Source organism: Mirounga leonina, unplaced genomic scaffold (genome assembly GCF_011800145.1).
Source record: "Mirounga leonina isolate KUSES-001 unplaced genomic scaffold, KU_Mleo_1.0 Mir_170, whole genome shotgun sequence".
Classification (NCBI taxonomy): domain Eukaryota; kingdom Metazoa; phylum Chordata; class Mammalia; order Carnivora; family Phocidae; genus Mirounga; species Mirounga leonina.
In genome coordinates this window covers 1,461,336-1,475,105 of record NW_023270433.1, presented here as the reverse complement: position 1 = coordinate 1,475,105, position 13,770 = coordinate 1,461,336, and the positions used below count along the sequence as shown (strand labels likewise).

The following is a 13,770-nucleotide window of genomic DNA, read 5'->3' as shown; positions in this document are numbered from 1 at the left end:
CCTCGGGTGGAAAGCGAGGAGAGACGGGGTGGGAGGAGAGCAGGCCTGCGGGAGAGGGCAGGGGTGCTCACCCGGAAGGTGGGGTAGAAGTGGATGTTGTAGGCTCGGCACACCTCGTGGTTCTCCTCCTCCGCGCAGTCCAGGGCGGCGACGCGGATGGCAGCAGCCCAGTCTGAAAAGCAGAAGCGCGACCCTCAGTGTGGGTCTGGGCCCACATCCACGCGGGCCACCAGCCCACGCCTCCCCCAGGTCATGGATCCAGCCCTCGCGTGCACAGAGCGTTCCTGCGTCAGGCTGGGAGAGGGGGGCAAAGCCTCCACGGGCTGGAGGTGTCTCCCTTCACGGACAACACGGCAGACGGACTTCTGCTGAGGGTGCAAGCCTAAGGAGGGTGCTTTCTAACGGAGCACGGCCCTGCCGGACGGAAGCCGCCATGCTGGCCTTGTGCAGGGCCGCCGAGAGCGCGCCTGCAGATGGAGAGGCCGGCCCTGCATGCGTAGCAACAACACTCCCGGGCACTCGCGCAAACAAGAACCCAAGGCCGCAGCGTCCGAGCCGCGGTCTTTCTGGGAAGTGGTTTCTACTTTCCCTGGATGCCTCCGCCAGACCCTTGAATGTGGTCTCTGGTCCTGGGAGTAGAACTGGAGCAGTTTTAAATATGTATTTTGCCTATCTTTGGTTTTCTCGTGGGAACGTCACCACATGTGAGTATCACGAGGTCACACCAGCTCCGGCCAGGTGGCCTGCTCCCAGAACTGCCCTGCTGCCAGGTCACAGCCGGCGGTGGCCACGGTCACACTGAGTCTCACACACACACACACGCTCTACTCAGGGTTCGCATCTCCCTAAGTTCCACTGGTCAGGAGGCTGCGACTGGCGGTGTGTCTTCTCATCTACTGCTCCGCGACCCCCCGCACTCCCTGTCGAAGACCCTGGGTACCCCCACCGTCGGGGCTGTGCTGACGGCACCTCTGTGTCCCATCTCCTGCAACCTGTGTGCACCTGCATGGTGACTCGAGCCTGATGCTCTGGGGAGATGGCTTCCCAGCTGCTGTTGTGGGTCGGTGACCTCTGGCTCGCTCCCTTCTTCCCGACAGCCCCCCCCACCGAACGTGGGCGGCATGTCATCTCACCCCTGCATCATGTATGGACGGGACACTCGTGCACAGAGGAGCCTCGCTCACGGCAACCCTGAGGCGCGGTGCACACAGGGAGACAAGCGCGTGGCTTGGCCCTGTGGTCACCAGTCTCAAAGGCACGCCTTCCCCAGTACCTTGCTCCATTTCCCTAGGATGTTCCGGTTGATACCGCCGAACATCTCCTGGCTGCTCGGGGGGCACCTGGGAAGCAGGACCGAGGAGCGCAGCCGCACCACACTCACTGCCGAGGAGCCCCAGGCGGGACCCAGGCGCTCCAGACACTGGCCTGGAGGCACAGGGCCGCCCGCGGGTGGGCGGGTCCGCTCCTGGTCTCCTGCGCCAAGGGAGCGTGTGTGTATCTCACTGAGACCCCGAGGAGGCCCTGTGCTGCCGTGGGTCTCACAGGACACCACCAGTCCAAAGCAGTAAGCTGGTTAAAAAGCACATCACGCAAGTTTGCCCTGGGTACTGGCTATGATCTGGAACTTCAGAGGTTCCGTTAAACACGTGCCTGGGAGGAGAGAAGACACTGGCCCTGACGAGATCCCGTACCACCCGAGTACTCTTAGACATGGCAAAGCCCATAGCGGCCAGTTTCCCATCTAACACACCACTTGTGCTAAAAGATCCTCGCCTTCCTCCTCTGTCCTTACAAAAACATTTACCAATATCAACACGATGGGAAGAATCAAGTGGAAAAAAGCCGCAGCTGGCTTTCACCACCAATGACCAAATACTGTTCGGCTCACGTTGCTTCCCTGAAACCAATTCCTGTCCCGGGGCCATTTCAGATGGCTCGAAACAAGAATCACGGAACCTTCCTGAACCACAGGTCACATCTTTCTGGAGTCTCGAATTACATGGAACTACGGAAGAACAGTTAATACTCTCATCCAATTAGTGCAGCAGATGGCCCAGAGCATGCAGCTCAGCGCGGTGCCAGCAACGCCCTCCACGGTGGCGGCCCCAACCCTGCACGCCGCCCCCTCCATGGCGGTGGCCCCCCCACCCTGCACACGATGCCCTCCATGGTGGCCCCCCACCCTGCACGCCGCCCCCTCCATGGCGGTGGCCCCCCACTCTGCACACGGCACCCTCCACCCTGCATGCGGTGCCCTCCATGGTGGTGGCCCCCATCCTGCACACGGCACCCTCCTTGGCGGCGGCCCCCCCACCCTCCACATGGCACCTCCCACGGCGGTTTCCACTGCCCTGCTGGGGGAGCCTTCCCCAGCCTGTCATCCTCGCTTCTCTTCCCATTCATCTTGCCAAAACGCCTCCTGTTTGCTACCTCGTCCCTGTCTCACAAACACAGGGTTTCACTGTTTACTGGGAATTTCCATGACACATTGTCATTTCATGCTTAAGAAAACAAAAGCACCCACTGCCCAGAAAAAGTATGTAAGAAAATGAAGAACTGCCCTAAGGGCTAACACTGAGCATTTGGTAGAATCAATGAATAATCAAGCCAGACCAGGAACAGGGGAAAAAAACGGAAAGAAGGCACTCCAAGATGTTCGCTATGGTTTGGTTTTCATGGTGGGACTTGGTCTGACTTCTTTGTTTTTCAGATTCTTCTTACTAAGTGTGTCTCACGCACAAAAGCGAACGCATCCCCCGCCCCCCGCGCGCACCCTGCGGCACTTGGGCTCTGCTCGGTTTCCACCCTCCTGGAGTCCCCGGTGTCGAGAAGCTCCAAACAGCACTCTGCAGAACAGACACCACAGGTCACAATGCTGCAGGGGACGGTGATCCTGACCAACCCAAGACCACGGCGGCACCAGCCACACTTTAATAACCCTCCCGAGTCTGACACGGCGCGAGAGACAGCGCGAACACACTGGCTTCCCTCGTGGAGGCAAGAACGGCTGTCCGCCCTGCCGTCAACAACCCGCAACCCCCAAAGGCAGCATCGGGTGCTGCTATGCCCCCGAGAACCGGAGGCCGTCAGGCTGTCTGGCACCCATGCCCCAGGCTCAGACCGCAGCCCCAGATCAGAGTGAGGCCTCGAAAGCAGCTCTGCAGCCCCCTCCCCCGTGACTGTGTGACGCAGCCGTCACGTCCACGCGCCCAGCTCTGAGCACACGCAGGACAAAGTCTGTGTCCCCGGGCAGCCGCCAGCAGCCAGGCTCCCGCACCCCCTCCAGACCTACTGTGCTGACTGGGCTGCTTGCTTTCCAGGCAGAAACCCCCCCCCTCCGCTGGGCCCCAGTATCCACCAGCTGTTCCCACCTACCGTGTTCCCATGATGAGAAAGAAAACATTCTGATCAAGATTGAGCTATGTGATTCTTCAAATTCTAACCTTGTTGGAAAGGGCCCCACGGGGTGGCCTAGCCCTCGGCAAGGCATGCACATCTGCAGGCAAGATCACCTCCTGTGTGTCCTTGGAACCTTCCAGATGGAGCCCCTCACCGCACTTGTACCCTCATCTCTTCCTCATTCACTCCCCCCGCTCCCCGCAAGCCAGAGACAGGTCCAAGTGCATTTCTGCCCCAGGACCTTTGCACCTGCTCTTCCTTGGGTGGAACACACTTTCCTCTGACTTGTACTTGCTGCTTTATTCATCGATTTCAACACAAATGTCACCTCCATAGGGAGGCCTGCCCTGATTCTCTGCCCAGGCACAGTTAAAATGGCAAGAAAAGCTCCCCACCAGTCTTGCTTCCAAAACAAAGTCAACTACACGGTACTTTACAAAGCTTTCTTACCAAATCATCTACTGCGGAAGTCTGCTGGGTGAAACAGGCAGGATGTTACAGATGAGGAGGCTGAGGGTCAGAGAGGCTAAGGAACCTGCCCACGGTTCAGAATCAGCTTGCACCACCGTGTCACAGGCACATGGCGCACACGCAACACGAGTGCGCCAACCTGTACATTCTCAAAGTGCTGCGAGGGGCGCCTGGGTGGCTCAGCTGGTAAGCGTCTGCCTTCGGCTCAGGTCATGATCCCGGGGTCCTGGGATCGAGCCCTGCGTCCGGCTCCCTGCTCAGTGGGGAGCCTGCTTCTCCCTCTCCCTCTGCCTGCTACTCCGTCTGTTTGTGCTCGCTCTCTCTCTTTCTCTCTGCCAAATAAATAAAATTAAAAAATAAAAGAGGGGGGCGCCTGGGTGGCTCAGTCGTTAAGTGTCTGCCTTCGGCTCAGGTCATGGTCCCGGGGTCCTGGGATCGAGCCCCACATCAGGCTCCCTGCTCGGCGGGAACCCTGCTTCTCCCTCTCCCGCTCCCCCTGCTTGTGTTCCCTCTCTCGCTGTCTCTCTCTGTCAAATAAATAAATAAAGTCTTAAAAAAGAGTGCTGCGAATGTCTCCCTTTATCCTACAAGCTCCAGAGGAAGACACTCCCTCCTTCAAATCCAGCCTGCTCCCAGCCATGCAGCGCACACACACGCTCCTCCAAACCCCGCATGGTCACGTGTGGAATGAAACCAACCACTTCATCAAACCACTTCCTCAACGAGCCTCTGCACGGTGTGTTTCCTTGTTAAACACATGGAAAACCAATTCCTTAGAAAAACAACTTATCTTTGTCTCGCCAACATATTTTCTACCGCCTCTCCACCCAACTGGGGCCCTCTCCGCCAGGCAGGAGCCGTGTTCAGTGGGCGTGGAGCCCCCCCGAGCCACAGGTGTAGCCCAGCGGCGGCGCCCCATGCAGCGACACGGCACAAGGGCTCCTTCCCACTGCCGGCGCCCTTACGGCTCGCCCGGACGACAGGACGCCGTGTGCTCTACAGGGGCGGCCGCGTCACCTCTTGCATCCTGTGCCGGACTCAATGTTCTGAAAGCACTCTGATCCATGCTACCCCATCTAAGCTTCATGCCCAAGCCTGCGATGTGCCCGTCACCACTCCTACTTTACAGGCGGGAGAACTGAGCGGCAAGGCCCCACAGGGTAAGTGCGGGGCACCCAGTGCTGCCTCCCTCGCCCTGGCCTCGGGGCCGCCCCAGCCCCAAGGAGCCCTCTGCCCCTGAGCCGTGCCACCCTTTGACTCGGAGACAGTAACTAGGAAATTGTCGCTTAGCGTCACAGAAGCACCGGGTGGCTAACGGTCCTCACCTCCTCTGCCCCTTCCTCTCCACGACATTCGTGACACAGTTAACCTGAGCACTACTGTTCCAGCTGATCCCCGCGCAGGGTGAGCCACACTGCCGCTCGGCGCTGACGAGGCACCACCCCAGGGGAATGGGGGGAGTTCTCTGCCTGACAAAGGGGATGCCTGGGTGGAGAAGCAGGAGATGGCGCCGAGGCAGGCCGTGCTGGCGACGGGCACCGGCAACTGCAGCGCGCTGGGAGCCGTCCGGGGCAGAAGCCGCCTCCACCTGCCACGTGCCTCCACGTGGACGGCAGCCAGCTGGGACCCGGCCACAGCCCTGAGAGGACCCTGATGGCTCCCCACGGTCTTGGGAGCAAGGCCGTTCTCAACCAGTCCGGGCAGGCCCCCCGCTTTTCCTGGCCCCCCACCCCGCCCCCAACAGCCACACTACGCATCCTCCTACGTTCTTCGTAGGTCACGTCCTGGCGAGTCCTGGCGTCTGCCCCCTTTACTGTGCTCGTCTCCATTGGCCTTCCAGGTGTCCCCAGGGTGGCCTGGCCTGTCCCAGCACCAGCAGGCACATCTGGAGCAGATAGATGGCAGGCAGTGCCGGATGACATGAGGACACCCGTCTGCAGGCTGATCCTGCAGCCCACATCCTGCTCTGCCTCTCACCAGGTTTGGAGGATCTGGGCAACTTATCAGTCTCGGTGCCTCAGGGCTCCGCCCATAAGACAGAGAGGCCAGATAACATCTCCCCTCTAAGGCGGCCCTGAGGACAGACAGCCAGCGTCCTGCTCACGGCAAGGCTGGTAAGCGCCTGCTGCTAGAATGTGTTCTGAGCACTCACCAGCAGGGCAGCAGGGGACCCCCACGCTCACGCAGGCCAACAGCAAACTCCCAGTGACCCTCCTGGACGCTGGCGACTGACCAGGGTCCCAGAGGCAGGGATGGGAGGGGAGACAGCCCCAGGTGGAGACCAGCAGGCAGCGGGGGGAGGGGAGGGGCGGCCAGCATGAGCGGCTCTAGAGTCAGGGGCTGGGCCAGTCCTGCGAGGCTGCGGTCTCGGGAGGGACTCAGACACACCTGCAGGGTGAGGAGTGAACATCACTCTGACCAGCAGTGTGGGCTCCTGGTGGCAGAGACTGCAGAGTGGTTGCCACCCCCCATCTTGGTGCCCACAAATACCCAGGCAAGGCAGCCTTCCTTGGGCTCTGGCAGCCACATTGAGCCAGGTCAACACAGCTCCTCTTCAGGTCAGTCTCCAGCCCAGCACCCGGATTCTGGGTAGACAGAGTGTCCTGACCCAGCCTGTACCCCACAGCTGGTCCAACGTTCACATTCGGCCACCACTCTCGGGCCCCACGGACTTTGGAGGAACTGGGCACAGGTCATCGGCACAGTAGCAACATTCCCCTCGAGGTCCCTGGGGATTAGGGCCAGGGTGGAGGGTGGCTGACCCATCACACGTTGAACCCGAGCCCTCCCCACATGCCCCACCCAGCCCAGGCAGTACACGTCCCCTGCCTACTTGCTGTCCCCACTCGGGTGTCCCAGGCACAACCTCCCAACCGCAATGGAAGGAGGCCTCTTGGTCCTGCACCTCCCTGCCCCCCGGAAGTGGGGAGCCAGCTGTCCTCCCAGGGGCGCTGGCTGCTTTCCCAGGTGAGGAGCAGTCGGGGCAGCCGGGCTCGGGGGAAGCGCACGGTCTGGGCTGCAGATGCCGCCACAGGGAAACTGGAGGTGGCCCAGGCTGCAGTCACCAACTCTGGCTTTTCAGCCTCCAAAGCTCCTTCAACTTTCCCAAGCACCTGGGAGGTGGACCCCGCCTTTTGAAATAGGGCACAACTGCTGGTGGCTTAAGAATGAAAAAGATGAAGGAAAAAGGAAAGTCTTGGCTGCCCTGGGTTTTACCCCACCGCTTATCCTCATCACAACGGTGAAAGGGCCAGAGTTAGTGTTACCCAAGGAGAGTGGGCGCTGGGCGCGCCGGCCGCCGCCACACTGTTCTGCAGGCGCTCCAAGAACACTGCAGGCCCAGGGGGCTTCCCTTTGCTGTCTCTTGAGACACCAGACGCTTGGTACCTTCGGCAGCGTGAGGGCTCCAGACCCTGCGTCCACCCGCAGCCAGTGTCAGGGCCTAATTTCCAAAAAGCTAGAGGCATGACTCGTACAAACGCAGGGCAAACAGGCATCAAAGGTGTTCCCGGACTGAGCACGAAGGAGCAGGTCAGGGGCACACAGACGGAGCACCCGACCCGCCAGGAACAGCCGCTCCGAGACAAAGCTGGCTAACGCCCAGGAGGGCAGGAAGCCCCTAACCACGGGGGTGCCCTTTTCCACCAGACAGGAACTCACTGTTCCTCCACCAGATGAGGTGTACGAGTTACGCTGTAGCTTCTGAATCAGAGCCCTTAACCAACAGTGAGCACGCCGGGTCCAACACCAGTACGTCCCCCCGAAAACTAGCCCCTGGGGGAGCCCGTGACACCAGGCCGCGATGACAGGGGAGAGGACACGCCAGCCCTCTTTCTCCATAGTCCCAGGTTTTAAATAAAGTTTCATTAACAGCAGGATGTAGAAGAAAACTAGCCCAGCGTGGGAAGCGGCCCAGGGCAGGGACATCGGCTGTGTCCTGGAAACATACCAGCACCTGCCGTACCCCCAGGAGGGAAGACCTCTCACTTGGCGGGCTTTGACCAAAAATCATCCATCCAAAAATGCCATACTGCCTAGAACGCAGCCTTTCCTCCTGTTCACCAACTGGAAGGTCAACGCTGCGAACCTGTGCTGCTGTGGAAAGACAGGCGTCAGCGCCCCTACGGTTCTTCCCACCGGATCTGCTGCCCCAGGTCCATCAGCGCTCCCCGGAGGCGGCCAGCCCTGGTGGGGCTCGCTCGCATCGTCCAATCCGACCCTGGGCAGTCTCTGGCCCTCGGTTCTCCAGGGAGCAGCCAGAGATTTTTTAACATAGAAACCAGATCATATGACCGCCTGCTTAAAACCGCTCTTCCTTCCTGCTGTTCATCCAGCCTCCAAGCCTGGAGCCCCGGGCTCCACCTGCCGCCTGACCCGTCGGAACCTCCCCCGTTCTCCACCGGAGAGCCAGGACGGCTCCACGCAGTCCTCTGGATGCCTGCAGTCCTGCCTATCTCAGGGCCGTGGCACCGGCTGGGGCGTGCCCCTCATCTTCTGAGTGTCACATGCCACCCGAGGCCTTCCTCTGCCACCCGGTGCCAATCCAATCATTCAGTTTATTTTCCTAGGACTTATGACCTACAATTAGCCTCATTTTGTGTTTCTGTTCATGTCTGTCCCCTCCTCTGAGGCACAGGCTCCACCTGGATCTTCCCCGTCTTGTTCACTGTTTCTTGCACCTACCAGGGCCACATAGAATGTACTCAGGACAAGTTCCAGCATGCGGGATCAATGCAGGGCAGACTCTGCTTCTGTAGGGGGCACGCTAGAGCACGGACGGGGCGAGGACAGCGCCACACGCCAGCGCACAGAGGCAGCTGCCGGCCCCAGCTTCTCGGACAAGCTCCACTCCAGCCACAGCACGCCTGCCCGCCTGCTCGAACCTGGGCTGGCCGGCTGAGTGGAGGGGCGGGCTGACACCTCACCAGGCCTTTGTCCATCTTGGAAAGGAAGCCTGCCTGCGCTAGGCGGGAAGGCTTGTGAGGAAAGCAGATGAGGAAGAATTTCAGTTACAGAGACACCAGCAGTCACTGCGCTGGCAGATGGAGGCATTCATGGAAACACAAAAGAGACAGTCTATTTTATCAAATAAAATGCAAACTATTTCAAAGGTTTAGCTTCAGGGTACTTGCCTCATTCAACTTGTGCCCTCCCCTCCTCCTGCCTTTCCCACCTGTCTAGATCCCACCATACAAAGGACAGAAACACTCTAAACCGAATGCAAATTGCCTGCTTGGGCAACAATGTCAGGCCACCCCCAACCAAACCCAGGGGTAAAGGGCACCAGCTGGGAGGCACAGTGGCCTCCAGGGGCATCCACAGAAGGAGTCTGCAAGCCACGCTCTGCTCTGCTCCCAAACCTGCCCATTTTCAGTACCACAGGCTTAAAAAAATACCTGTCAAAGACTTGAGCTTCTATGTAACAGCAAACTGAAATTTATTTCAAGTTTACCCTTCAAGCAACTCTATTCTTAATGTATAGGATTAAACCTCGTACCACTACTTGCCAAGTTCTAATAAAATATATTTATAAGTCTAATTTGTAGGCAAGCATCAATTTGTCCTAGAAAATGATTACAGTATGGAGTCATTCCCCTCCAGGGTTGAAGAGGGTGCAAGAAGAGGGTTGTCTGGAAGGCGGAGCTGCAAGGGGCGGGGGGGGGGGGGGGGGCGGTTCTCCCTCACGGTGAAGCCAGGGTGGTGAGGTTTGCATGTTCCCACCACCGGAGGTCGCTCTTCCACCCCCACCCCCACCCCTGCAGTCCCCTTCCTGCTTGAACAAGGTCTTTTTAAAAAGACAGGCTCCAAGTTCAAGTGCAAATTTAAGCTATACAAGCCTGGGTAGGGGCGCCTGGGTGGCTCAGTCAGTTGAGTGTCCAACTCGTGATCTCAGCTCAGGTCATGATCTCAGGGTTGTGAGTTCAAGCCCCGTGTTGGGCTCTGCGCTGGGCAAGGAGCCTACTTAAAAAAAAAAAAAGAAGATACATAAGGCTAGGTAGAAATTAAGCCCACATAGTGACGAGCAGAGGCCAGCACCAGTTATGTAGAAGTTATTGGAGGTGGCTGGAGAGTCCCGGCGTGCTTGGCTCAGGGTCTTCTCGGAACGGAGGTGGGGTCTCTGTGGTGCTCCTAGCCTAGCGCTGGGTGCAGTGGGTTAAACCAGCTCTACACATAGTCGGGGCAGCCGTTCCAGAGCACTTGATGGGGCACAGCCGTCCCAGACGCAAGCGTCTCTCCTGGTGAACTGCTGAAGCCTCACAACACTGCCATGGGGAGAAGGAAAGCCCCGAGTCCCCTGGCTCCTCGCCCGTCTGGGCTCTCGCACTTGGAGTCACTGAGCTTGGCAGTGCCGCAGTGGGGCTCCTCTGGCCTCGGTCAGCACGGAGCCCGGGCCTCATGGGCATGTCTCACTTGGGCTAACCACAGCTACCTGGGCAGGGGGTGGGGGGCACAACAGGTTTTCCTGGGCCCCTAACAGGTGGATGTCACCCCTGCCTGCCTCCAATCCTCTGTCCACCCTCTCCAGAGTCCAGGCAGACTCCTGGCAGCCTCCCGGGGCTCCCCACCTTGCACACCCCTGCAGGCGCACTGACCAGTCGCTCCCGCTGCCATCGGCACCCCTCCCCCATCAGCCACCATGCCCACCCACCCCCACCCCCTGCTCGAACATGGGCCCATGGGGAACACCAAGCGGTCCTAGCTCATCTCCAAGAGGCCTGCGGCCTAGCCAGGTGGGTGGGAAGACCAGACTAGGTGGTGAGTGAGGAGCTCAAGGGGGGCAAGCCAGAGTGGACTCTGGGCAGCAAGAACGAGCACCTGCCTCACGGCCGCCACACATTTAGCCACGGGTCCTGGAGCCACACAGCCTGTCGCTCAGCTGTGTGACCCTGAGTGAATGACTCAGCCTCATGCGGCCTCCGGGCGTCACCATCCGCAACATGGGTCGCACCAACACCCCCTTGCAGGACAGGAAGAGGAGGCGTGTGCTGGACGTGACTGCCCGCCAAGTCTCGGGCTCCCCTTCGAGCCTCACCTAGAATTCCAGGGGCCGTTACGGAAAATCTGCCCTGCTTCCACAAGACTGGAGTAAATGCGAGACCCGTAAGAACAGATGCTGAGGCCTCGGTGACCCTGACACGGACACTCCTGAGTTGACCAAAGTTTCTGCAGAGATACTTCAGAGATAGCTCAGGGGCGGCAAGAGGAGGTGGCATCACAAACTGAGCTAACACCACAGCTCCGGGCTAGATGATTTCCAGGAACACAGCAGGGCTTTGTTTTGCAAAGGATTTAGAAGTGACTGCCCTAAGCCAGATCCACATAAACACTAGAACAACATTTGGCTACGCTTAACAGTAGACCTTTTGTTTGTTAAGCCACCTTACAAGGAAAAACATTTATTTTCAAAATCTTGAAAATGTCAGCAAAGTGCTAAAGTTCAATCTAAATCTTTTAGAAAAACAAAGGTACCCCTAAGCTGTGCGTAGACAGGGCTTGCAGAGCTGGGAAGGAGCCCCACTCTCTGCAGACCGTCCCTTCTGAGCAAATGCAGAGGCCCCTAAGGCAGCAATGGTGGAGGGACAGCAGGGGAGACAGAGGACCCCAGGCAATCTCACCAGGGAGCAGAGCCTGTCCCACTTTCCAGAAGACTTGAGATGGGGTGGAAGAGTGGTGCATTGGAAAAGCTGGACGGACACTCTCCATTTTAAAAGGGGTGGTGAGAGGCACTCAAGGGGGCCCACGCAGTGCAAGGTCTGTGTGCCCCAGGGACTGGACAGCCCAATTCACAAGTGACTGATGGGCCAAAGTAATGACAGGGGGAGGGAAGCCTGCGCTCACACGGGACCACAGGGAACAATGGGCATCTGCTCCCCTGTGGGTGGCAGAGGGGTGGGGGGAGGGTGCTTCTTCCCAGTGATTCCATGGGGAGTTGGCTGAAATCAGGCACAAAAAGGGCCCTGTGGTAGATCACGTGGTAAGCAAAGGCTTAGACTTAGCGGACTCCTTTCCTGAGGAATTCTTGTGTGTGGCGGACATCCACGAGGAAGAGTTCATATGCCGTGTTTCCTGGTGCTCTTGGCCACGAGCCTTTCCTTGCAGGTGTCTCGTAGGGCTGGTGTCCCTGAGAACAGTGACCCTGAAGACTTGGTGCTTGTGCTGACAGGATGCTGGACCTTGTGCCCAGTTTCTGACCCAGAGGGCCTGGGTTGGGGCTGACGTGTTTCTGACAAGTCCCCAGGTGACCTCTCTTTGGGGACCCCAAGTGGGCCACTCCTCCGTGCTGAGGGCTCTGCCCAGGTGCCCCGAAGCTGTCCCCACCCTCTTTCAGGCCACAGCTGCTTTTCACTTTCAGCCACATCTCCCTCCCATCTCAGGCCTTCTTCCTGCCCTGACTTGGACAGCGTCCAATCCTGTTAAGGTAACCTTATTTAGCTAATAGCTGAGTTAATCACACCATTAGGTATGGATTTTACCACTCTCATTTCTAGAAGAAACCTTCCTTCCAAGTTCCAGGGACAATCTTCCAGGCTCCTTACATGATGGTTCAACAATAGAATAGTTTGCAACGTTCAACGTTCGAATGTGGTTTACCATATTTATGTTTCAGATACTAAACGAGAAAATCAAAATACGCACAAAATAGGCAACAAGTGTTTTGCCACAGATACCCGCATTTGCATTTGCATTTACATATCTGCTTCTGCCACTAAAAAACAAATGACAACGGAAAAGTTCTCTCTGTTATTAAAATGTTTGTTTGTTCCCAGAGCAAAGGCTTTAAGAGAACCTACTAAGGAGGGTGTGTCGACCTCCTCGGTTCCAAACACTGGCGGCTTAAGAAAACAAGAGATCAAAGAAAAAAGCCTTCAGAATCAGGAATCCCAACACCCTGAGATAAGAAAACACAGCTTAAAGATAATCATTTACAATTTTGCACAAAAACCGTATTTAGGCTTTTAAGAAGTTTATGAATCCGTCTGGTTGTGAGAAAAAATCACAACAGAGGAGGATATAAGACTTGGAAACAAAAGTGCAGGAAGAAAGTGTAGCAATTTGTTACCCTCCTGCCCACGGAAATACATACTTAGAGGTTAGCGGAGCACCAGCTGGACTCCGGCCAAACCTCAGTCTTGCTGAGGACAGCTCCGACGTCGGAGCCTTTGTCGTTCCATCTTAAAGCGCAGCCAGCCAGCTGGCCGGGAGGGTGATGCAGACGCCCCCCCGCCGCCCGCCCCCAACGCCCCCGAGCAGGCTGGCGAGGAACCTCGGGGCCGGTCACCAGTGGGCAGCAGGATCGTGTAGTTGGTGGAGGTGCGTCCAGGCACGCTCTGCAGGCCCTGGCCTGCCTCCAGCGCATCTGCATGGCTAAGCGGCCAGCTCCCTCTGAGCATCCGCCACATGGTCAGCTGCCCAGACCAGAAGGGGTGGCGGAGGGGGGCGTAAAGGGCGGGGGGCTCGGGAACGGAGTGGGGTTGCGTCGGCCAACAGAAGCACAAAGGCCCGGCGGGGGCGCCCCCGCCCCGCCTGCGCGCGTCGGGCCGCAAGGGGGCTTCTGCCGGCCCTGCCCCGGGACCGCCCACCCGCCGGGCGCCCCGGGGCCGGCTGCGAGGCCGGGGCACGCGGGTCGCGCGCGGGCGCGCCTCACCTCGCACGTCCCCGGCCAGGGCCCGCCAGGTGGGCGCGTAGCCGATGCAGTGGCCGCACCACGAGGAGTAGAACTGCACGAGCCACGCGGCCGAGCTGTTGGCCGTGGCCCCGCGCACGCTGCCGCTGTCCAGCACCCACACGGCGTCCTCGCCCGCGCGGTACAGCCGCGCCGCGCCGCCCGCCGCGGGGCCCGCCGCCGCCGCCGCCAGCAGCACGAGCAGCGGGGGCAGCCGCCGGGCTCGGGCCGCCTTT

The 13,770-nt window shown here is 58.9% G+C and overlaps 1 protein-coding gene across 1 annotated transcript in view; it reads right to left on the bottom strand.

Annotated features, from left to right (window-relative positions):
• The window catches only part of QSOX2 (quiescin sulfhydryl oxidase 2), a 41,056-nt gene that overhangs the window by 14,728 nt on the left and 12,558 nt on the right, over positions 1-13,770 (bottom strand). Inside the window, exons 4-5 of the mRNA XM_035016560.1 lie at positions 13,517-13,766; positions 72-172 (exon numbers count right to left, since the gene is read on the bottom strand). Of these exons, the coding sequence (XP_034872451.1) occupies positions 72-172; positions 13,517-13,766 (351 nt within the window). The remainder of the gene's footprint in view (positions 1-71; positions 173-13,516; positions 13,767-13,770) is intronic.